Source organism: Pelodiscus sinensis, chromosome 3, assembly GCF_049634645.1.
Source record: "Pelodiscus sinensis isolate JC-2024 chromosome 3, ASM4963464v1, whole genome shotgun sequence".
NCBI classification, from domain to species: Eukaryota; Metazoa; Chordata; order Testudines; family Trionychidae; genus Pelodiscus; species Pelodiscus sinensis.
The window spans coordinates 42,996,761-43,022,827 of record NC_134713.1 but is presented as its reverse complement, the minus strand read 5'-3'; the positions used below and the strand labels follow the sequence as shown (position 1 = coordinate 43,022,827).

General features: G+C 48.1%; 1 protein-coding gene across 1 annotated transcript in view; it reads right to left on the bottom strand.

The window, feature by feature from the left end:
* Positions 1-24,086, bottom strand: part of HCRTR2 (hypocretin receptor 2) — a 68,103-nt gene extending 44,017 nt beyond the window's left edge. Inside the window, exon 1 of the mRNA XM_006110969.4 lies at positions 23,536-24,086. Within this exon, the coding sequence (XP_006111031.2) occupies positions 23,536-23,764 (229 nt within the window). The 5' untranslated portion in view covers positions 23,765-24,086. The remainder of the gene's footprint in view (positions 1-23,535) is intronic.
* Positions 24,087-26,067: the final 1,981 nt, after the last annotated feature.

The following is a 26,067-nucleotide window of genomic DNA, read 5'->3' as shown; positions in this document are numbered from 1 at the left end:
TCAATCTTCCAGGGTTTGAATCAGCGGGTCTAGTGAAGACACGCTAATTCAAACTGAGAGGGGCGCTGAGGTCGATGCTGATAGTCCTGCTTCCATGAGGAGTAAGGGAAGTTGAAGGGAGAGCATGCTCCCTTTGAATTCTTGCAATGTGGAAAGCCCCAAAATTCAAGTTCAGGTACTCCTATTTCAGTTACGTAATTAATGTAGCTGAAATTGTGTATCTTAATTTGAACTTATCCCCTAGTGGAAACATACCCTAATAGACACTGTTATTGGTCATCTCTGCAGAGCTGAGAAGTACGGAGTGAGTCATAATTACATTAATGTATTTATTTAGATTTAAATAATAGAAAGATGTCTGTGCAAGAGTCCAGTGTAACCTGGTGCACACTTTATCTTAGAGATGTAGGGATCTTTAAATATGCCGCAACGCACATCTCTGTGTAACAAACTCATGCCCTACATGCTAGAAACATTCTGTGAGGTTTTACCTGCACAACTCATATTGAAGTCAAAGGAAAGTCTGTGGCTGAAATACTGTGCACCTTTGAAACTGTATTCTTGTAATTATGCCTACATAGAGGCATAAGTGGGGACTAATGGGCAAAACTAAAATGAGTATTTAAAAGTGTAGACAGAAAGACCATACAAAGGAAGGTACTCTTCTCCACATACTCTGAATGCTTCTGAAAATATATCCATGCCCAAAGCTCGTTTCTTTTCAGAAAGAAATTTCATCTTCAGCACTGCTATGTAGAGGAGAAAAGGGGACTGTCAGAGAAGTTCTACATTGCTACAGATTGCCAGTATATTTGTAACCCCAACTCTGAGAAGAGTCAAAATGTAATTGTAGCCCAGAAAGCATTTCAAGCTATGAATCACAAACCACATCACTAGTCAACATCACAAGTACCATTCTGATCATTAAAATTAAACAAGCCAAAGAACATGCTCCCAGAATTAGATTGAAAACCTTGATCCAGCCCCTTCTTTGACAGCAGCACTCAGAACGCAATTCCAGATCTGAGAAGCATAGTAAATAAAGGCGGTTAAATTAATATAACAACTTCCCAACAAAAGTCTTATTTCACTTGATCACAAAGGGCATGTTTACACATAGTTGCTAAACTTGAGCTATGCTAAGGGCTCATCTAGACTGCATTCTTCTCTCAAAAAAGGAATTCAAATGAAGCAGATCGAAAATTCAAATGAAGCGTGGATTTGCAAATCTCGCACTTCATTTGCATAATTGTGTCTATACAGGGGTCTTTCCAAACAACCTCCTTTTTCGAAAGAACCTGTACTCCTCATTTTTTCAGGAGTACGGGTTCTTTCAAAAAAGGAAGGAGTTTCGAAAGAACTCCAGCTAGACTACGGGTGTTTTTCCGAAAACCCTTTCTCGAAAAAGCGCTCTCTCGATTATGCAAATGAAGTGAGAGACTTGCAAATCCGTGCTTTATTTGAATTTTTGATCTGCTTCATTTGCAGAGAAGAATACAGTCTAAATAAGCCCTAATTGTGTAGCTTAAATCGAAATAGCTGATTTCGGCTTTTAGCACTGTCTACATAGCACTTATTTCAAAATAGAGCACACTTCCCCCAACTTCCCTTATTCCTTGTACAATGAGGGTTCCAGGAGTTGGAGTAAGCAGTCCTCCAGCTTGACATTATTTTGACATTATGTTGAAATAACTGTTTGTAGTATAGACATGGACTATATTATTTTGGAATAACATCAGTTATTCCGAAATAACGCTGCTGTGTAGACATAGCCAAAGTGTGGGATAGGCAGTAAGAAATGGAAAGTAACATAAGGATCTAGAACCAAGGTATAGTTTGAAAAGCTGATGAATCTGGGTAGAGAGATTAGTTTCTGTTCAGTTCCTATTGGAGAAGGAACCACAAAGACACCAGCATGTAACTGAATTAGCAACCCGAGCAGAGACACCCAATGACAGAAAAGACATGGAAAATTAGCTACCTTGTTACCTGCAGAAAAAGGTTCTTCCAGAACAATATAAAGGTACATCATAAAGCTGAGATGAGGGAGCTTACATTGCCCCTGACAATGATGTATCTGCTCAAGGGGGTAAATGGAGGGTTTGGTCACTAGAATTGTCACTCCAACACTTTTCACAAGTACTGTACTAAATTAACTCTGAAAAAATAAGTTCTGTTCACATAATCTCTCTGAGAATTCAGAAATATTGTACAAGTAAGCCTTTGGGGTCCTAATTAAATGTGAGCAGCAAAACCAGAACCAGCTGAAACTTTGCTATTTGCCTTCTGGGTAACCTACCAAGCAGATGAAGCTAAGGGCACATCAAGGGCATTTCCCCCATCACAGTAAGATCCCTTGTGAAGTTCCATTCCATTGTCAGAACACCAATAATCACCATTGTTATACAGGAACTGCTGCATAGGTAAGTGCAAGTAAGTACTTGTTTCTTGTCAGTGAAAAATACAGTGCATTTCATCTCCAGCACAGTTATGGAGAGGAGAAAGTAGGACTGCCAGAGAAATCCCACATTGCTTCAGTTTGGCAACATATTTGTAATCCCAATTATGAGAAGAATCAAAACATATTTGAAGAATCAAAACATCTACTGGTAACTTTTAGGAATGTGATCTTTTCTACTTGTTCAGGATTCCATTTTTTTCTTTTGGCACAGACCCTATTTCCATCTTTCAGATGGAACAACATCTTTCAGAACAACATTAGAGGATGATTAGCCATCCCACCCCTGTAAAAAAGAATCCTTTCATTTTCTTTTGTACAAAGTGTTCACTACAGTAGTTGAATGCATGCTTGCCTCTTCTGACATTTTACTTACAGTTAAACCCCAGTAACAACTGTCAGCACAAAATCCGCTTGCTTGTTTGGGCAGACAGGTGGACAAATCTTCCAGTGGTGTTATTTACTATGGGAAGTGACATTTTATTTACAGAAGTTTCATAAATTGACATTCTTCTGCTATGTTCTTATACCAAGTACTCAACAAAAACAGGACTATACATTAATTGACCTTCGGGAACATGGCTTAAAGTTGTGTCCCAGAACAAAACAAAAAAAATTACAACTATAGGCAGTGTTTAATTGCTGAAGTGGAAGAAATGATACTTTCCATACACAAATATTTTCTTTTCCAGTACACCATCAGGCAGATTATATTCCACCTACTATTGTACCATCTGCAGAACTGAAAGATGCACTGAAATTCTCATATGTTTTAATAGGTTTCAGGTGTAAGCGTATGGAAACACAGTGTGTTTATAATTATTTTCTCCCTGGGACCCTACTTTTACGCAGGACAAATCTGCTGTAGAAATGGTGGCCAAAAAGTTAACTAATGTACAGCCTGTGACACTAGCAAATCAGCTAACCTGTGTACAACCATCCACAATTTAACAAGAGGCATTGCAACTGTATCAGTACAATTCACTTTTGTGTGATATCAAAGGGATGTACTAGACCAGCAATCACTAATCCCATTCATTTGTAGTAATAGAAAGGGTGTCAATAAATGTCTTTGTACCTGTATCTTGTTGGAAATTTACCAATGTAATCAAATTAGTTTTTAGGTGTTGAATCATTTTTAGGTCTTAACTGCCTTATATTATGAATGCAACTGTGTTCAGGTAACCTTGAGGTCAAAGATGTGAGGTACTGCAGGAAACCAATAATATTATCTACATCTTCAGTTTATCCATCCTTATTAATATGAACGACTGGCTGTTGGCTAATGAGTATAACTAGATTACCTATGCATTAAAATGAATGTTAACTTCAAAGTGGTGGGTCAGTGTGTGCTCAGAAAAAAAATCCTCAGTTACAGGCTGTGCTAAAAACACTTGGCCACCTGCTTCAGCTATAAAAGTGAAACCAGCTGCTGATTTTCCTTATTCCTCATGAGGACAAGGACTACCAGTGCCAATGGGGGTGCCCTCTGAAATCAAATTAGTGGGTCTTTAGTAGACCCACTATTCCAACCCTGGACGATTGTCTTTGGCAATATCAATCTTTCTGCATAGTGTAGACAAACCCTTAGAATACCCTAGAAAATGCAAGGAAAGTCTGACAGACTCTCAACCTAAACAGCATTTGAATTCTTACCACTTGAGTAGCAAGTACTGACCCTTGAAGTTACCATTATTATCACTTGTAGATGATTATTAAACTGTAGCTCAAAGTCAGCTATGTGCCACAGTCACCTTGAAAGCAATAGAGTAGGAATAACAACTTCAAGGCTGCCCTCTGCTTAGTCCAGTAGATTTGGGTATGATTTTGGAGAGACTTTTGCAAGTCAGAAGAATCATCCATTCCTGCTACAAATCTGCTATAAGGACTTAATATATTACAAATACTTGCAATCTTTTAGTCAACAACTCTCTTCTTTTCTTAATAAATATTTAGTTAGTTTACTACGGATTGGCTTTCAGAGTGATATTTGGGTAAAATCTGCAGTACATATTAACTGAGGGGTATGGGTTTGATCCTTTAAGAACAGTAAAACCTCACCTACAGTGACCGGGATTTTCAGTAACCACTCATCATATTAGGTCAATATGTCTGAATGGGAGACTGGAATATGATAGGCTGGAATGCTGTTGGGCTTCTTGTTAACCAGTGTGCTCCTACCAAAGCTTTTTTGTAACTGACTTGGTGAACCTCATTATAAAATAAAGCACTAGTGCGGGGAGGTTTTCTCAGTGTGATTCCTTCCGGGCACCTGGTCACACAGCCCTCACTTTTCAATTTGGGTATCTGATATGAGATGGACACTGCATCTGCCATGGGATAAAAGAACATTTACTTCCATCTCTCACACATACCAAAAACCAGTTCATCCTAATGGCAAAACCTAGATGGTGACATCACAATCATTTGCATCAACTGTTTGATATATCTCACTGGTGCATAGTCGATTCCTTTGGAAAGTGCTTCAGCTTTAACATTGTTGAAGTCATAGTTAAGGTTTTGTGTGTCAGTCCTAACTCGTTCTCTCTCTCATACATACCCTATTCCCCCTTTTCTGGTATCACTAGCACCTGGTAAGCCTCATGAGACTGTACAATTTGCTGCAGGAAGCAGGGGTTAGGGTGAAATAGCATGAGGGGAGAATTGACTAGAGGAGGGTTATTTAGAAGATTGAGCCCTGCTCTGCTTCTGACAGCCATGGTACATGGTGAACAATGACAATTTCTCTAAAGTATCCCCAAGTATTGTTAATATGTAATATCTTGACCTGATTTTGTACACCACTTTAAGATACCACAATTATTAGAAAAATGCCCTGGATCATCTCTACTGGAAACCTTGTTGGATCACACTAACTACATATGGCTTTGTGTGCCCTTGTAGTGCTGATACCACAAACTGAGTGTTTATAAATCTGCTCCTTGGCTTTGCTTTTTGGGTTTAAGTATTAGATGATCACGTTTTAAATCAATGTGTAAGGTTCATTTTCCTGCAGCTAACCACCTAACTCACCAAAGTGAAACATCATAGAAACAAGCCTACAGTCCCTAATACAATGCAGAATAGCTCTTACTGGTTTGGATATGCTTTCACTGGCAATTTGTGTAATTCAGGGATCCTAACTGATTGTATCAAAATTGTTCTCCTGCCTCTAAATAGTAACTGCTTGGAAAAGAAAGTAAGAAGCTGACACATAACATGCTAAATGCTCTCACAGCGATCACTGCTTCACACACTAGTTTTGTACTTTAGTACTAATACTTTAAATTTAATAACCAGATTTGCATTTCAACACAATGTCTTGATAACAGTTTCAGGACTGTGGAATGCCTTTATTGTCCATCCTTGTTAAAATTAAGGATGAATGGCAATGCAGATAATGTCCAGTTCTGATGTTAAGGATGAGAAGTCCAAGAACTGTGGCACAGGTCAGCAAGGAGCCCAGTACAAGTCAATCACAGTTCAAGTCTTGGACTATTATTCAATCCAGTCTAATGCTAATCTCTGAAGAATACATTGTGTCTTCGAGTTGTACAAGTGTTGAGGTAGATACAATGAAAAAGTATGATACTCTTGAAAAAGTATGCAAGATACTCTTGAAAAAGTATGCAAGAGCAATGCACGACTTTAATCCGTGCATTCCAGGGGTGAGAGCTCTCCCATGGTACTCTATGGGATAAATACAACTCTGGATGTGTGGAGGGAGATGGAACCAAAGCCTAGATCTTCCCACTGCACATTAGCCAAGTAACACCAGCAGGGCACAGGTAGGCAGGCACACTGTAACATCCTAAGCAGTTTCCTGGCCCAGTGACTAGTCAGGGCTACTCAGCCCTTCACCCTAAAGCAATAGGGAATTTTGGTGCTCCTCCTAGATGAGTGTTTCTGCCCCTCTCAAGGTTTCAGAACAATCAATGTATTTCAGATCTCCCCCATTTATGCAATGGCAAAAATGCAGGAAGGGATCTTTCAAAATTTCCTTCAGGAGAGAGAAAAAACTTTTACAAAAATCATGGAAGTCTGTAATCCGTGCAGTGCCCCCTCTCCACCCGGTTACCTTTAATGCCAATCTGCTTGCAGGTTTTGATGGACAGGTGTGGGTTCTTCTGGATCCCACCACCCACTCAGCAGGGTGTATCCTCTTTTTTTTTCCCTATGAATTTATTTGGTGGTGCCTCCACCCCCCTCACTCTTTCCTGGCAGGGTCACCAGGGCAGCTTGGGAGGAAAATTCTAATCACAGGGTAATCGCCACTTACTTGCCAGATAGTTGGAGACTTCCAAGAAATAACACAAACAATATATGCAACACAATTATATTAAACAGGAGACAAATATAACATAACAGGGTAAAACACTATTTTTAGGTTCACTGGTGCCCACGCTGCTAATACCTGTGACTTGCCCCAGTCACGTGACTTGATATAGCAAATGTAAGATTGGTGTCCTGTTGGTACGCGTACTTTGTTGGGGCCCTTGATGACCTATGACCACAAATTTCTTCTCTGCAGTGGTTTAGCAGTGTGGCTGACTGGTTTCAGTACAGCCCAAAGGACTCACAAGCGGGAGAAGATAGTAAATCCCTCCACAGATTTAATATGCAGCAGGTTATAAAATCCCCAAACCCTTACTCCCTGGCTTGAGGATACAGTTCAGGAAATAGGGGGCCCTCAAAACAAATTCCCTGACTGACTAACTAAGGGTATGTCTACACTAGAAAGTTAGTTCGAACTAACGGACGTTAGTTCGAACTAACTTTCCTATGCGCTACACTAGCGCTCCGCTAGTTCGAATTTGAATCGAACTAGCGGAGCGCTTAGTTCGAACTAGGTAAACCTCATTTTACGAGGACTAACGCCTAGTTCGAACTAGCTAGTTCGAACTAAGGGCTGTGTAGCCCTTTAGTTCGAACTAGTGGGAGGCTAGCCCTCCCCAGGTTTCCCTGGTGGCCACTCTGGCCAACACCAGGGAAACTCTATGCCCCCCTCCCGGCCCCGGACCCCTTAAAGGGGCACGGGCTGGCTACGGTGCCCGTGCCAGGTGCAAGCCTGCCAGCACCCAGCTAGCAGACCCTGCACCTGGCACGGCACAGAGCCACCCACCCGATGCCCCCCAGCCCACCCCCTCTTGCCGGGACCAGGCTGGCGGCTCCCGGGAGCTTGCCCTGGACCGCAAGAGGCGGGCACCTTCCTGGGCTAGTGCGGACATCGTGGACCTCGTCCACGATCTCCGCACTAGGCACAGGAAAGTGGCCGTCTAGGGCAGGAGAGCTGCCAGCCTGGCCACCCAGGACCAGGTGTGCATGAAAATCAAGGGGGTCCACTGAGACCCCCGACACTGAGCCCTGAGCTTACAATGGCCGTACTGGGTCAGACCAAAGGTCCATCTAGCCCAGTAGCCTGTCTGCCCACAGCGGCCAACCCTAGGGACCCTGGAGGGGATGGACCGAAGACAATGACCAAGCCATTTGTCTCGTGCCATCCCTCTCCAGCCTTCCACAAACTTTGGGCAGGGACACCACTCCTACCCTCTGGCTAATAGGACTCCATGGACCCAACGTCCATGACTTGATCTCACTTCCCTTTAAACTCTGTTCTAGTTCTAGCCTTCACAGCCTCCTGCAGCAAGGAGTTCCACAGGTTAACTATTTGCTTTGTCAACAACAACTTTCTCTTACTAGTTTCAAGCCTGCTACCCATTCCTTTCCTTTGGTGTCCTCTAGTCCTTCTTTATGGGAACTCATGAAGAACTTTTCTGAATGCACCCTCTCCACCCAACCCCTGCTTTTACAGACCTCTATCCTGTCCCCCCTCCGTCTCCTCTTTTCTAAGCTGAACAGTCCCAGTCTCTGTAGCCTCTCTTCATCTGGGACCTGTTCCCAACCCCTGATCATGTTAGTTGCCCTCCCCTCTCCCAGCCTTTCTCTTCCCCTCTCCCACCTCCTTTTCCCAGTCTCCCCCAGTTTTTTTCAATAAAGACAGAGTCAATGTTGGAAGAAACGTTATCTTTATTTTGTACATTAAGAAGAAGGGGGGCTAGGGAAGGGCAAGTGGAAGGAGGTGAGGGAGGAATGGGGTACGAGCCCCCGATGGGGAGGACTGGGCTGGCTCTGCGGGCTTCTGGGGGTGGAAGCTCTCCTGCAGCCCCCCAATTACTCCCTCTCCCCAGATGGCAGCCTGCGGCAAGTGCAGCCGGGCTGATGGCCGAGTGGTGTGATGTGCCCAGTGTGGGCACTCAGGGCACTCCAAGCCAGAACTTCTTTGCAAGCGGGGCACCCCTTAGAACTGTGTGTCCGGGGTGGGGGTCGGGACCCTTTAAGCGCAGCCCTCGGCTAGCCTGAGACAGTATCTCCATGCTCTAAGTCCTCTTCTGATGCCCTGCCGGCACTGCTTCCGGCCATCCTTAAGCCCTGTTCAGAGTCCACTCAATGTGGACTTACTAGTTCGAACTAGCAAAACGCTAGTTCGAACTAGTTTTTAGTTCTAGATGCGTTAGTTCGAACTAGCTTAGTTCGAATTAACTAATTCGAACTAAGTTAGTTCGAACTAGCGCTGTAGTGTAGACGTACCCTAAGAGATGGTGCACTCACAAACTCTATGAATGATCTGCCGGTTCAGAGATGACTCTGGACTCCTCAGTCACTGCAGAGGGGCTGGTCTCTGCCAGCAGGGATCCTGTTCAGGCAGTAATCAGGCTGCTTTGGTCCCAGGATTTCCCCTCACCACAAAGGGGTGCAAGGCTCAAGATGCAGATTATACAACTGTACTAAAATCCAAACTGTAGTCTCCTAGCCCAGCATCCAGACACACACAGAGCAGGCAGCAGCCCTGAACTAGAAGACAGAGCAGAGCTGACCGTGTGGGGACTGGTCTCACCTAGGGAACTGGAGGGTTAACTCAGCCTGGCTTGGGGGGGGGGGGGGGGGGGGTTCTAGCAAATTCTACAAACTGGGAATCATCAGTGGAGAAGGAAGAACCCAGCTGAGAGATCTTGCTTTCAGATTCCTGAAGGCCAGTTCTCAGGGGGAACCCTGCATGCAGGCCTGGGGCTTACCAACTCCCCACACACCCAGTCCTGCCCTTACCCTGGCTGGCTCCAGACTGACTCAAAAAAATGGCTTCTCCCCTTTCCTGATCTCCCTGGGAGGGGCATCTTACTACCTACTGGTTGCCGGGCAGACTCTAAGTTTGCCTTGGCTCCCTCTCCCTACCAGGGACAGTGTACCTCTCCCTGAGCTGCCAGGAGACAGAGCCCCAGGAATCTAGGTAATCTCCTTGGGGGGGGGGGGGTTACATGTGTAAACATGCAGCTTGTATATGGATGTTTCATATAAAGACTAGCCAATTAGCCCGTCATAAGACGGGATTTCCAGGTCTCTCCTCCATGTCGGTCTTCTCTCCTGAGCCTCCGGTCTCTCGCTCCGTGTCTCTTTCTCTCTCTCTCCTCCTTCTACTGCCTCCCCCCCTCTCTCTCGGCTCTCCTCCGCCTCCTGCCTATCTCTCCATCTCTCTCTTTCTCTTCTCCCCCTCCTGCCTCTCATTCTCTCTCCACTCTTCTCTGTCTCCCTCGGGGATGCACGCTCGTCCAGGCCCCGCCCACTGGCCATGTACGTCACCGCCCTGTCTCCCTTCGCCTCCCACCATGGTGCTCGGCTGACTTCTGCGCTGCTCAGCCAGGCTTTTGCAGGGGAGCAAGCAGAGCAAGCGGCCATTTGGGCTCCCCCGCGGTGGCCCAGCTGGGCGGCGCAGAAGTCAGCTGAGCGCCATGGCAGGAGGCGAAGGAGGATGTGAAGGGGGGTGGGGCAGTAACATACACAGCCAGGCCCTGCCCCCTGGCCGTGTACGTCACTGCCCCGCCCCCTTCCCCGTCCTGCCATGGCGCTCAGCTGACTTCTGCGCTGCTCAGCCAGGCCACCGCGGGGGAGCAAGCAGCACAAGTGACCGTTTGGGCCCCATGCTCCCCATGCAGCATGGAGGTGCTGCATGGGGACCGCGGTGCACAAACGGCCACTTGCACTGCTTGCTCCCCCATGGCGGCCCAGCTGAGCAGCGCAGAAGTCAGCCGAGCGCCAAGGTGGGAGGCGAAGAATGTGACTCAGGCAACAGTGCTGCCCAGAGGGAACAGCCAGGGAGGCAACAGCGCTGCCCAGAGGGAACAGCCAGCATTTCAGGCAACAGCGCCGCCCAGAAGGAACAGCCAGCATTTTGGCATTACAGACTCACAGACACGGGGCTACAATATATATGATGAGGCAATGATTATCTAATTACTGCTAAAGCATCTGCACCTGGAGAACCAACCAAGAGCTCATTGCCTGTAAACAGCAATCAGTTCTGGAGTGTGAGATTCCTGTTGGGCTAAATACAGAGGAAGAATGAAGCAGCAAACTACATCAGCAGAAGCAGACACTCATGGTACAAGGGTAGAAGATGACTGGAAAGTGGGAATCCATCTTGCACCCCTTTAGAAAAAAATAAGCTGTAAAATAGCAAAGAGCAACAACCCCATTCTGGCAGCAACACAGACTGTATTTGTATGCACAGACAGGGACAACACTCCTTTTTCATACATCATTAGGAGAAAAACATCTTGCAACACAAAACCATAGGCTTTGGCCATGGTTTGTTTTCCTTTAAGAAGGTTATGGACATTTTTTCTACAGAGCATGTGCAGGTGAATAAGTGACTTTTATCACACACAACACTCCCAGTTCCTTATTGCTCAGGATCACAGTAAATGATTTGGGGGAGGGGGACGGTTAAGATAATTTTTGCTCTATATGCCAACTTGACAGTGGGCAACAGGTTGAAGTAATAGACTCATAGACTCCTAAGTAATAATAATGCAAACTTTTCAGCTAAAGAATCCTTGTTTGCATCAGTATGACTGTTAAATCTTCCTCAGTAATCAGCACATGATAAACATCTTGTATTAGGAAACAATTAAAAGCAATACCATCAATTTAAAATCCAGAGACAAATGGTCCTTTTGAATTTATCCATGCAATCAAAGCTAAATAAATCTACACAGGATGGCATATCACAAATTGCACAAAACAATATTGACACACAAATCCCTACAAAGAAAGACGAGTAAAAAAAAAAACCCAGATGCAAAATGTAAGAAGAGTCAAAAAATGCTACTTCTGATTAAATGAAAATGTAGATGGACATACCTCAAAGTGAATTGATCATCAGAGCCTAATATGGTTCTCTGTCATTCATATTGCATCTGTGCTCATTTGTAAATATATAATTTATTAAGATTATTTTATTATCGGTTGATCTAACTGTCAAAGTAAAATTAAGATAGAGTCTAAATTACTGAATAACAATTAATCAAGACACAGATGCCCAAGGGAACAGTGTATAAATTATTACAATCCCTGAGAAATAATCAAATTGGTAGTGATGGCAAAACAAGAGTTTAATAATGTCTCTGATTTGAACTACAGTAACACAGGAGATAAAATAATTATAATACTATCAGTCAATGAGGGAAGAATGCAAGGCCTTATTTTTAGAAAAATTATAGAAAATAGTTATTTAATCATTTGATCATGAACTGTATTGGACTTCAAATATAGCCCCACAGGCGCTTGCTAACTTCTGGACTGAGCTGCTATAGGGTTTGTTATGGACAAGCAGTATTCTGGCCAAGTGATGAGCCAGGCTATTCAACCCTTCAGGGTATGTATACAGTGTATCCGGGAATGAACCTGCCAGTCTGGTCTATGGATCTGAGGGTATGTCTACACATCAAAGTTAATTCAAAATAACAGCCATTATTCCAAATTAACTTCCATAGCATCTAAACAAGCAAACTGCTATTTCAAATTAAATTCAAAATAGCGGGGTGCTTAATTCGAGTTAGTTAAACCTCATTCTATGAGGAATAATGCCTAACTCAGATTAGCTAATTTGGAATAAGAGCTGTGTAGATGCTTATTCTGAAATAAGGGGCCTCCGGCCTTCCCAGTTTCCCCTGGTAGCCACTCTGGGCCAAAACAAGAAAACTCTTCTCCCTTCCCCAAGCCCCAGAGCCCTTAAAGGGGTTGACTCTGGTCTCAGTGCCTGTGCCAGCTCCAAGCCTGCCGGCCCAGAGCCAGCATTCACTGCCCTGACCCAGTGGCCTCAAAACATGAGCCAGTAAGCCACTGGCAGCCGGCACTCCACCACTCCCCAGGAGCAGCCTGCCAGTTCCCAGGAGTCTGCCAGGGCCTGGAGAAGGCAGGCACCTTCCTGGACCAGGGTGGAGATCAGGGTGGACCATACTCAGGTTTGGGGGGGATGTCCATGATCTCCGCACTAGACAGAGGAATGCAGGAAAGCTATGGAAGGAAAGCTGCCAGCCTGGCCAACAAAGACCACATGTGAACCCAGGAGCAGGTTTGCATAAAAATCAAGTTTGTCCAGCAAGACCCCCAACCTTAAGCTTCTCCTCCCCCTTTCTCCTCTTGCCTCAACCTTCCAGCTCCCTCCTCCCAGTTTTTCCCCTCCTCTCTCCCACCCTCATTCCCATCCCAGTTTTGGACAATAAAGAGAGTTTGTTTTTGACAAGAAATGTGTTTTTATTTGACATCAGGAAGGGGAGTTAGGGAGGAGTAAGTGGAAGGAGGGAGGAATGAGGCACAAGCCCCCAGTGGGGCACACCAGGGAGACTCTTAGTGCTCCTCAGGGTGGAAGCTCTCCCACAGGGCCTCCTGAATACTGATGGACCTCCGGGATGGCAGCCTGCAGAAAGTGCAGCCAGGCTCGCAGCAACACGTCAACGAGAAGCACCAGAGTGCCCAGGAGCAACTCTGGCTCCATGTTGCAGAGTGTTGTGGTGTCCCAAGTGAGGGCAACCAGAGCATACAGAGACACAAATGCTTTGCTGTCCCTCATCAAGGCAGGCAAGCAAGCAGGGACACATGAGAACCAGCTGCCTGGGGGATGGAGGGGTTGTCCCTTTAAGCACAGGCGTCAGATAGCCTCAGGCAGCAGCTATACACAGATACTCCTGACCTGATGCCCTGCCTGACCTGAAATCCGATTCTGTGTCCAGTCAGTGTGGATGCAGTATTTCGAATTAGCAAAATGCTAATTCAAACTGCATTTTGTGTGTAGACGCGTTAATTCGAATTAACTTAATTCGAATTAACTATTTTGAATTAAGATAAGTGAATTAACACTGTAGTGTAGACGTACCCTGAGTTAGCAGAGCATATGATAGTGCTCTAAAAATATCAAGGTGAGTGTTGCTTTGTCACTACAACTCCCCCAGGCTTGGCAGCCTGAATTCCAACCAAAGCACATGCACCTGGACAGCTATTCTCAGTGTGGTAATATAACCCACAAGCTTTCTGGGTGTTGTGTACCATGCCATCTAATGGCACTGTGACCACTTACAGGGAGAATAATGAGTCTTAGCTAAGAGCCAGCTGGCTTTTAGCTTATGTGGTAGAGGTGCTTACACTAAGCTCCAGCAGTGCCAGTTTTGACCTGGTCTGCAGATGACAAGGGACTGCTGGCATTTGAGGACTCGTCTGGAATTTCAACTGGGAAGTCTTTAAGGTGCCACAGAACACTTCATTGTTTTTTCTGAAGCTCAGGTCACTCTTCCTCAGCTAGAAGTATGTAACCCACACAACTTTTGGGTGCGGTGTACCATTCCATCAAGTGGCAATGACACCACTTGCAGAATGAATAATGAATCTTCTCTACAGCCTTAGCTATGAGCCAGCTGGCCTGTAGCTCATGCAGTGGAAACACTTGCACTAAGCTGTAAAGCTCCAAGATTCAATTCTGACCACAGCCAATTGGTGTCTGCTGGCCTTACACTAGCATGAGCCCATGAGTGCAAGTCTGTGTACCCAGACTGGGAGACTCACTCCCAGATGCAGTGCAGACATGTTCGCAGTGCCAACCTGGATCTCATTTCCATTTCCATTTTAAGTTCTGAACTTGTGGGCTGGGAGAGAAGCAGCTCAGGGAGTGTCTGCTTAACTCCTCTCCCCACAAATGGAGTCGTTGAAAGTCTGTAAGATCTAGTGTGCCAGACAGGTTGAGATTGGTAATGGTATTCACAGAGGGTCTGCTCAATTTAAATACATCATACCGCAGAGGAACTTTTTAGCTTATTGACAGGGAACAGTCTAGCTGTAGCAGTGACCGGTACCCTTGGAAATTTGGTGTAAAAGGAAAAACAGTTCTATTGCCTCAGGGTATGTCTACACTAGAAAGTTAGTTCGAACTAACGTCCGTTAGTTCGAACTAACTTTCCTAGGTGCTACACTAGCGCTCCGTTAGTTCGAACTTAATTCGAACTAACGGAGCGCTTAGTTCGAACTAGGTAAACCTCATTTTACGAGGACTAACGCCTAGTTCGAACTAGCTAGTTCGAACTAAGGGCTGTGTAGCCCTTTAGTTCAAACTAGTGGGAGGCTAAGGCTTCCCAGGTTTCCCTGGTGGCCACTCTGGCCAACACCAGGGAAACTCTATTGCCCCCCTCCCGGCCCCGGAGCCCTTAAAGGGCCACGGGCTGGCTACTCACTTTGTGCCAGTTGCAAGGCTGCAAGCACCCGTGCCTGCACAGCCTGCACCTGCCACACAATGAGCCAGCCATCCGAGGGCTCCCAGCCCTCCACTGCTCCCCACGACCAGCCTGGCGGCTCCCGGGAGCCTGCCCGGGGGCGCAAAAGGCGGGCGCCCGCCTGGTCAAGTGCGGAGATCGTGGACCTCATCGAGGTTTGGGGGGAAGCCTCCAATGTCCACGATCTCCGCACTAGCCACCGGAACACGGCCGTCTACGGACGCATGGCTGCCAGTCTGGCTGCCAGGGGCCACCAGCGCAGCCGGGAGCAGGTGCGCTGCAAAATTAAGGACTTGCGGCAGTCCTACTCCCGGGCCTGCCTGCCAGGGGCTGACCCAGAGGCCTGCCCCCACTTCCATGCCCTGGACCGCATCCTGGGGCCTCATGCCGTCCCTGCCCCCCGGGACGTGATTGACCCCGGGGCAGAGGGACCGCTCCTGGAGACGGAGGAGGAGGAGGAGGGCTCTGAGGGCCAGGAGCCTGCCGCCAGCCTTCCCAGGACCCGGGACCCCCGAGGCACCCCACAGAGCCGCTCGCCTGCATCATCAGAGGCCGGGGAGGCGTCCACCTGTGAGTACCCTCGTGTTCCCCTTATGTGTACGGGGGGCTGGGGCGAGAGGGAGCCCCGGGACCGTGCGCCTGGGCCTTGCCCACCACGGAGCAGCAGCTGGGGATCCTGCAGGGGCCCTGGCCTTGCAGAGGGGAGCTGGGTTTCACACACCTGGGCCCCTGGGGTAATTGACCGCTGGTCTTCTTGCACCACAGCTGCAGCACCGGGGCCTGCAGGGCGCACCACACCGCCTGCAGCAGCCGCCCGTGCCCGGGCAAGCAGGACAGCCAGGAACCAGGAGGACTACCAGAGGCGGCATCTCCGGTTCCTGGACCGACAGCTCCGTCTCCAGGACCACTGGGTCCAGGAGGACCTCAGGCTGCGCCAGAGGAGTCTGGAGGCCCTGGAGGAGCAGGGCCGTGCCCTGCGAGGCCACCTCCAGAGCCTGCTGGACCGCTTTCCATTTCCTCCTCCCCCTGCTCCCCCTCTTGCTCCCCCTCTTGCTCCCCCTCTTGCTCCCCCTGCTTCCGCTCCTGCTTCCTCCACACCCCCTGTCCTCTCTGCCCCCCCCCTCCACAACCATTCCCCACCGACGCCCCCGGACCCGCAGTGTGGCGAGACGGGAGAGGCAGCCGGACTCCCACCCCTGAGCTTTCCTTTCCCTTCCTCCCTTCCCTCCCCTCCCCTTCCAGCTCCCTCGTCCCAGGATTCCCCCTCCCTTCTCCCACCTTCATTCCTCCCTCCCCCACCCCAGTTCTGTGAAATAAACAGACGTTTTTGTTTGAAAAACAGGTGTCTTTATTTGACAGTAGGTAGGGAGGGGAAAAGGGAAGGGGGGGGTAGGGTGGAAGAAGGCGCCGGTGGGGCATGCAGGGAGAGGTCAGTCCTCCTCCTCCTCCACCTGGAAGCTCTCCCGCAGGGCTTCCCGGATCCGGATGGCCCCCCGCTGGGCTTCCCGGACAGCAGCGGTGCGGGGCTGACCGTAGTGTCCAGCCATGCGGTCAGCCTCAGCCATCCAGGCTGGCAGGAAAGCCTCCCCCTTCCGCTCACACAAATTGTGGAGCACACAACATGCCGCCACCACGGGAGGGATGTTGTGCTCGGCCAGGTCCAGACGGGTGAGGAGGCATCGAAAGCGGGCTTTCAGTCGCCCGAAGGCCCCCTCCACCACGATGCGGGCCCTGCTCAGCCTGTTATTGAAGGCCTGGCGGGAGGGATTGAGGTGCCCCGTGTAGGGCTTCATGAGCCACGGCTGCAGTGGGTAGGCGGCATTCCCCACCAGGCAGACGGGCATGTCCACGTCCCCGACCCTGATGTGGCGGTCGGGGAAGAAGGTCCCGTCCTGCAGCCGCTGGCACACGGAGGAGTTCCGGTACACCCGTGCGTCGTGTGCTTTGCCGGACCAGCCCACATTTATGTCCGTGAACTGTCCCCGGTGGTCACACACGGCCTGCAGGATGACGGAGAAGTACCCCTTGCGGTTCACGTACCGGGACGCCTGGTGTTCCGGGGCACGGATGGGGATGTGCGTCCCGTCGATGGCCCCCCCGCAGTTGGGGAAGCCGAGGGCGCCGAATCCCCGGATGACGGCATCCAGGTCGGCGAGGCGGACCACCCTGCGGAGCAGCACCCGGTTGATGGCCTTGACCACCTGCGGAGAGAGACACAGCAAAGCGTCAATCAGTGGGGCGCCCGGGTGGCTGGGAGCGTGCGTGCCCTGGCAGTGCCCCGCGACCCACTCCCGGAAGCAACCCCCCTGGCGGCGTGTAGTACGGCCGGGACAGCCCGACCCCTCCGGTGCGGGGTGCCTTCGCCTCCTCCCGCCCCCCCCTTTGTCCCTTGGGCGGCCCATCCCCTCCTCGCAGCCCCCCACCCCTCCGGCTCGGTGGCCGACGAGCGCCGTACCTGCATGAGCACTGCTCCGACAGTGGATCTCCCCACGCCGAACTGGTTCCCGACGGATCGGTAGCTGTCCGGCGTGGAGAGCTTCCAGAGGGCGATGGCCACCCGCTTCTGGAGGGGGATGGCGGGCCTCATGCAAGTGTCCCTTCTTTGCAGGGCAGGGGCGAGCCACTCGCAGAGCTCCAGGAAGGTGTCCCTCCTCATCCTAAAGTTCTGGGTCCACTGTCGGTCGTCCCAGCGCTCCAGGACGATGCGGTCCCACCAGTCACTGCTGGTGTCCAGACGCCAGATGCGGCGGGGCACGCCGGTGCCGGGGCGCCGCCGCGGCTCCTCCACGGCCCCCAGGGTGGCCAGGCGGAGAGGCAGGGGGCTGACGTTCCCCAGGTGGTGCCAGGCAGCCTCGAGCCATTGCTGGCAGGCTTGCAGCAGCAAGTCCAGAAAGTGCACCAGAAGGTGCAGGGCGAGCCGTGGCTCCATGTTGCCACCTGCGGCGGTCCCCCCCGAAGGGAAGCACCGACACAGACGGGCACAGAGACCGATGCTTTGCTGTCCCTCGGCGAGGTTGGCAAGCAAGCAGGAAAAGCTGAGAACCGGCTGTCCAGGGGGGGTCCCTTTAAGCACGAGCCTCAGATAGCAGCCACACAAAGCAACTGCTGACCTGATGCCCTGCCAGAACCGGTTTCAGCTGCCCTTAAATGCCCCCCTGCGTCCAATCAGTGTGGACGCGCTAGTTCGAACTAGCAAAACGCTAGTTCGAACTAGTTTTTAGTTCTAGATGCGCTAGTTCGAACTAGCTTAGTTCGAATTAACTAATTCGAACTAAGTTAGTTCGAACTAGCGCTGTAGTGTAGACGTACCCTCAGAGATAATACTGTCAGATTGCGCACGCACACCCCCTCTCCCCACCCGCACCCCCACCCCCACCCACATCCTTGGGGAGGGATCAGGGCAGATAGTTGTGGGGGTGTGATAGAACAGTGTATGTAAGAAATTTAAGCATGGGGTGGAATATAGGGGGCTCAGGGCAGGCGATTGGGGTCTGTGAGGGCTCAGGGCAGGGGTAGCGATGTGGGGGAATGCAGGATTAAGGGCAAAGGGATGAGAGGTTTGGGGAGACTTAGGACAGGGTGTGTATGCAGGAGTCAGGGCAGGGGAGTCAGGTGGGGGTGCTCCAGGCAGAAGTGTGGGAGGTGCAGAAGTCAGGGCACGAGGTTGGGTATGGGAGGGGCCCAGAACAGGGGACTGCAGTCAAGGGGGCTCAGGGCATGGGATGTGGAGGGGCTTAGGGATGAGTGTGTGGCCACCACACTGCCTGGTTGCCTCATCCGCAGGGCCGATCAGGGGGTCCCCATAGCTGCCCCTAGCCTGAAAGACTACGTCTTCACTGCAGGCTTTTTGCACCAGAACAAACTTGCACAGCATCTACACTGCATATGTGTTCTTGCGCAAGTAAATTTACAGTAGAGCATCAGAAAAGAGGGTCTCTTGCAGAAGAGTTATTCTGTTCCCCATGAGGAATAAGCCCTCTTGAGCAAGAGCTGTTGCGCAACAAGGCAATGTGGATGAGCAATAGGGGTTTCTTGCACAAGAAACCTCTATGACTAAAATGGCCATCAGAGCTTTCTTGCACACGAGAGTGTCCACACTGTCATGGATGCTCTTGCACAAAAGCACATCCCTTGTGCAAGAGCACATGGCAGTGTGGACACGCTCTTGCGCAAGACCTTTTGCGCAAGAACTCTTGAGCAAAACAGCTCTTTGCGCAAAAAGCTTGCAGTGCAGACGTCGCCCAAAAGTGTAGTTCTGTTGATTTCCAATATCAAGATCAGCTTCTCTCCAAGAATATTTAACATAAGCACTTGTCTTTTTTTTCCCAACTAGGAGATTCATAGCACCACATCTCAAAGGTTTTAATTCAAACTGTGGATTTAGCTATAGCTCTATGCTTCAAATCATCCAATGATTATAGACCAGATATTGATTTCACTTGCACTAAGATAGGTCCACTGAAGCCAAGAGTTTTAAATGAACATGAAAGTAATTCAAATGAGAGAGGACTCAGATCTTAGGAGTCTCCCAAGTTTCTCATTTTCTGCTACTCCTATCTCTACGATTAGCACCATGACCAAGGTTCAACTGAATTTGTATTGAGTTTCTATTCTGGTTATGAGGATTGCTGAATAAAAAACAAAAATGAAAAAAGAAACCAAATTTAATAACAATGCACTACTGTCAGATCTTCAAATTGTGTAAAGTGGTGGTAGATTCATTGAAGACAAGGGTACTATACTATCATACACCAGCTAAGGACTTCATCAAATATATGTAGCTACAAGTCACTTGGGACAGCCTAACTTTTTTTCTACAATCTCTAATACATAGCACAAGTTGCACAAGTTCCTCTTTAGAGAGAAAAATGTTATAATTGTAGTACTAAAATAATTGTGTTAAATTACAGAAAAAGATTTTGCAAAATAGTTTTACTTAAAATGGAAAATTCAGTTAGCATGAGATTCACCAAATCTCAGACTTCACTAGCCATTCCTTCTTCAGATGATCTTAGGCTTGCAGAGCCAGCCACTTTTATGTCTGCATTTTACTGTTCAAACATTCTAACACTTCCTGCTTATTAATCTGGATTTTCAAGCACCCCTGTAAAGTGTCCTCTCAAAAGATCCAGCATCTCTTCAGTTGTTGCTGCAGTTCTCCAATTCCCACTAAAAAACAAGATTTGTGTCAATGACATCTTATGTCCTTATGGGTATGTCTACACTACCCTCCTAGTTCGAACTAGCGGGGTAATGTAGGCATACCACACTTGCAAATGAAGCCCGGGATTTGAATTTCCCGGGCTTCAATTGCATAAGCGGGGAGCCGCCATTTTTAAAACCCCGCTCGTTCGAACCCCGTGCAGCGCGGCTACACGGGGCTCGAACTAGGTAGTTCGGATTAGGCTTCCTATTCTGAACTACTGGTACACTTCGCGCTGCATGGGGTTCGAACCAGCGGGGTTTTAAAAATGGTGGCTCCCCACTTATGCAAATGGCGGCTCCCCACTTATGCAAATGAAGCCCGGGAAATTCAAATCCCGGGCTTCATTTGCAAGTGCGGTATGCCTACATTACCCCGCTAGTTCGAACTAGCGGGGTAGTGTTGACATACCCTTAGAAATGGTCCAAGAGACACTCATGCTAAAGTGAGGGAAAAACATTTAAATGATGGAAATCTGCTAACCACTGGTAGCTACAATACAGGGTGAAAATAGGACTTTATTTTAATTCTTAATGCAGGAACATCTTAGTGGTTTCTTTTAAATAAAAATGTTGAAGTTTCTCCACCTGTGGTCTAGGGACCATTAATGGGTACCACATGTGGGGGGATGTGGCTATTGGGAAATGTACTGAATCCATAAAAGGGTTTATTTTAAAAAGTGGTTACTGCAGAATGTAAATGTCAATTATCCATTAGAATGGTAGTTATTTTAATTTGCTAGGGTATCTGAACTGCCAGTGAGAAATTATACAACTAAAAAATGGAAACCATGGGAAAAATTAAAATGAGAGTCAATACGGAAATTTTCTCCCTTGTCACACTACATCTAATACGTGTGTTACAGGACCAACACCTTTCAGATTCTTATTTCACATAACTGGCACAATTTTTTCAGCCAGCCCATACAGTCTTGTTTGGTTGACTTCCTCCCTTTTCCATTCTCATTATAGTAGCCATGTCTTGTTCCTGCCAGTCCTCTTGTCTCTTCTTCCCCCACTAACTTCCCGAGAAGTTCTGCCTTCATTGAGGTATGTTCAGATTGTTCAGTCTTTTTCTACCATTATGACTTGAATAATTCCTCCCATTTGACTCTGATCAATGGATATTTTAATACTTTTATTAACCCCTTCATTACACTGTTGAATTCAAGTAGCTCACAAACACACCATATCGTTTCTTTATTTGCCTCATATTTTTAATCACTTCCTCCTAACTGGTAGCAAGTTAGTCCAAGATGACTTCTCTTGTGGCTGCATTTTTTACTTCTTGGGTTATAAAACTCTTTCCTGTGTAACTCAGCATCTCACTGATGATGCAAGTTTGGTTGTGAGTGAACCCAAAAGATATCTGGGCATTTTAATCCCCCCGTGAGTCCAGTACCCTGTAGTTTCAAGAACTTTAAGCACAGTCCCTACATGTAGCCTTAATTCTCCACTAGTTGTGTGGCATGATTTATTTGTCCTAGAAATGAAGCCTTGGACATAACTGCTGGAGTGTTTTTTTTAAAATCTCTGCTTACGTTAGATTCCAAAGAGTTATATATGTTATTTCCCTAAATTATTCCATTATTTTACCCGAGAGCTACTTTTAGCTTCTAAGGATACTGGCTTCTGATAAATCCCTTCACATTTTCTCTCTTCAGTCACTCCCAGCTTCCCCAAACACCCTAGCTTCTTCTCCTTATTCCAAAGCCATCTTCCATCTCCCCCAGTCACTCTTCTCTGTATTTAAATCTGTTTCTTATACACAAGCTCCTCTTCCCCCATCCTTCCTTCCCCCCTCATCCTCTTTCTGCCTTTGCTTTTCAACAATTCTCACTGTTGCCATACTCCAGATTCCTGCCTGTTCTTTCTTCTGCTCCCTCCACACTCTGGCCCTGCACCATTCCTCCCTCCCTCTACCTCAAATATATCCCAGTTGTTTCACTTCGAAATTCTCAGTTACTCCTCCATCCCCATTTTCCCCTATCTTGACTCTTAACATTCCCATGACTTTCTGCCCTAAGGTTTCACTTTAACTTTCACTCATGATATTGCTTTTCTCCATTCCCTGCCTCATGTCTTCCTTGCCTCCATCACTCACTTGGACATTCTTTCTCTTAGTCTACCTGGTAAAGAACCTCCAACCTTCCCCTTTGCTCTGCTTCACTTTCAAATCCCTCCATCTTCCTATTCCTTCCTCCTCTTTTCTCTGCCTTCCTTACTCACCAGTTCACCTCCCTCAAATTCCCCAGGTTCCCTCCTCCATGTCCCCCCAAACAAAGTCCCCCGCACTTTTTCCCAATAGATTATTCTGAGCAACCCTGCATGAAGCAGCAGCCAGTGTTCTTAGTTTCCTGCTGCACTACCTCCCTTCCTCCTCCTCCTTCACAGATGAATGAAATTTGGGTGAGAGTAGGAAAAGAGAGAGAGAGAGAGAGAGAGAGAGAGATTGAGATTTTTGTCTGCTTTCTCCCCCTGGCTGAAAGCTGGGAGTGCTTCATTCTACATAGTTATATCCTTGAACCCTAGCATTCACCCTAGCATAGAAATCTATTCAAACAACTGATATAAGAACAAGTTCTTGATTTAATCTGCTTTCCACATTTGTCAGTGCCTGGAGTGCTCCTGTCAGGTGAGTATAAATAGCCATTGCATTGAAATGTCTAAGTTAAACTCTGCTAACTTGTTTGAGAATTTCTGAATGAAAAGCAGCATTATGACCAGACACAGAAGTGCTGTCAAGAGCAGCTGTCAGCACCACATGAAGGAAAACATATGTCTGCAAAGATCTGAATGGGGCTGGAGAATTTCAGCACTACTGCCAGCTGGACAGAGATTAGAGAACAAACATTTCATTGACACAACCTTCCTAGTTTGGATGAGCTTGTTTCTTGGGGATTCTAATTACAACCATGACTAATTGTTAGTTAGTAAACAGCTAGAAAGCCGACTGTCTTAATGTAGCTCTCTAAATGAAAACAGTGATAAGAGCTGCTTTTAACACTCTCAAAACATGATGCTCCCAGCCTCTTAAATACCAAGCATGACAAATGACATGAAGAGTTAGCCATTTTAATTTCAAAATAAACTGCCAGATACAAACACATTCATGTCCCCTGTTTGTCTAAATCTAACTTTCACTCTCGGATACAAGAAACAATGTTCCCAGATGCCACTGTTAACTCACCTACCTTTTATTCATAGTATAGGCTGCCTGAAAATCCGTGCAAACAGGTTATATTACAACTCTTCAGAGGAGAAATGCAGAGTGCTACTCACCTAGGATGTTTCCAATGAGAGCCACAATGAAAACAACAATATATCCTGCAATCAGGACCCATTCATATTCTTTTGGATGCAAATATTCTCTCCAAAGGTATCGCAGAAATTCCTCATCATCATAGTCAGCAGAGGGGATTGACAAAGGCTCCCGAGTATCATTCCATTCTGGAGCAGATGACCAGTTCCCACAAGAAGGGGACTCATTATCCAGTTTTGTCTCGGACATCACTGGTTTTAGCCTGGGTCTGGGATCAAACCTGGTCAGTACTTCTAGCTTCTCTGAAGTCCATCCATTTACACTTGTGCTGTGGAATGGCAAGCCCAGTGTGAGGAGAAATGGAGAAAAGGAAATGAAAAGTTACAGAGCCAATGATGAGGGAACCTTTGACAACTTCTCCCACTACCTTGGCAGCACTTCTCAGCAAAGCTGCACACACAGCAGCTCTGGGAGAGGGAATGAGGACTCGGCATCAGAGTCTGCTGTGACAGAGGAGCCGGCACAGCACATGCTTACAAATGCATAATTCTGGCACAGACTCTGCAATACACAGCAAATCCTTAGAGGGAGAAGGAGGAGTGGGCACTTTGCTTCCAAATGTGAGAGTACAGGCAGTCCCCGGGTTACGTACAAGATAGGGACTGTAGGTTTGTTCTTAAGTTGAATTTGTATGTAAGTCGGAACTGGCATCCAGATTCAGCTGCTGCTGAAACTGACCAGCGGCTGAGTACAGGAAGCCCGAGGCAGAGTTGCTCTGCCCTGGGCTTCCTGGAATCAGCCACTGATCAGTTTCAACAGAGGATGAATTTGGACGCCTGAGACAGAGCAGTTGGGGCGCTGCCGGGTAGGTCCCCGCAGCGCCGCACCTCAGCGCTGCAGGGACCAACCCAGCAGCACCCCAGCTGCTCTACCCCAGGTGTCCCCAAGTCAGCTGCTGCTGAAACTGATCAGAGGCTGATTCCAGGAAGCCCGGGGCAGAGCAACTCTGCCTCAGGCTTCCTGTAGTCAGCCGCTGGTCAGTTTCAGCAGCGGCTGACTTGGGGACACCTGGGGCAGAGCAGCTGGGGTGCTGCCGGGTTGGTCCAGTAGCGCCGAGGAGCGGCGCTGTGGGACCAACCTGGCAGCGCCCCAGCTGTTCTACCCCAGGTGTCTCCGCGAGAAAAGCCTGGTCTGCTGGGGGGGAGGTGCACTAGCTGCGCCCCCCCCCCAGCAGACCAGGGAGACGCGGAGCAAAGCTGCGGAGCACGCGGGCAGCAGGACAGCCCAGACGCGCCGCGGCTGTCCCGCTGCAGGCGTCCTCTGAGGCTTTGCCCACATCCTCCGCCACCCATGTCCTCCAGGGCGAGAAAAGCTGCTCCACGTCTCCCTGGTTTGCTGGAGGGGAGCCCCCCCAGCAGACCAGGGAGACGGGGAGCAAAGCCTCGGAGGACACCGGCAGCGGGACAGCCGCGGCGCGTCTGGGCTGTCCTGCTGCCCGCGTGCTCCGCAGCTTTTCTTGCCCCGGAGGACGCAGGCAGTGGGACCTACGTAAGTCGGATCCACGTAACTCGGGGACTGCCTGTATATGTAATCCAACCTGTAAGCAAGTGTGTATGCTCACTGCCTGTGTATACACGTGTGCTGTGCAATGTGGGGCTCACATTTAGGAATCCTTAGATGTACACTTACACCTGTCCTTGATATTCCAAAACTACCCTCCCTAGCTCGTCAGCCCCTTCTCTGTGCTGTTGCCCTTCCCCTCTGCCTCCTCTTCTCATGCCTCTTTCTGTAACTCCAGTTTGTTTTCCTCCCAAGTTTCTCCATGCAGCCTTCTCTCTGTACTCCCACCCACATTTCCCCTGTCCTGTTCCAGCTTGACACATCACTAAATTTAACTTCACTTTTGGGGAGAAGAGTATCAGCAGTGGAAGAGAGCTAGAATGGGGGTAGCTACTGAAATCAGTTATCATACCCTCCCCCAAAAAAAGTTGCTGAGTTTTCTGATTTGTGGATGTCAGTTCAATGGTATTTTCTGCAAGACACCATTCTTCCACCAATTGAGAGACATCAAAGCACAGATGATGTCATCCTCTGTCTCCCTCGTGTTATCAATGGTGCATGGCTCTCCCCAGTGGTCTTATTGGGAATCCTGGGCCTGTAATGCCAACAATTCCTAAGGTCTCTGTGTCACTCTTGCAGGTCAAATAGGCAGACCTATTCCCCGAGCCCTTACTCACACCCCACAAACTAGAGTCAGCAGAGGACATTTTTGGAAGAACAGGAGGCAAGAGGCAACCACATGAATATCTCCTCATTGCTGTATGGGGTTCTAATCCCTCAACCACTTTCCATGGAAAATAACTAAACTATTTCAGGAGCTGATGAAGTACATAGTGGCTATGTGTTTCAAACCCCAATAGTGAAGGTCAAAGGCTTTCATAATAAACTTCTGGACATATTGCATGCTTCAAGCTTCTGCCTGCAGCCCTCCTTGTGAATCTGGCTTTATTAGAGCCTGCTAAGACCATCTGGCAGACTCCAACTGTACAATC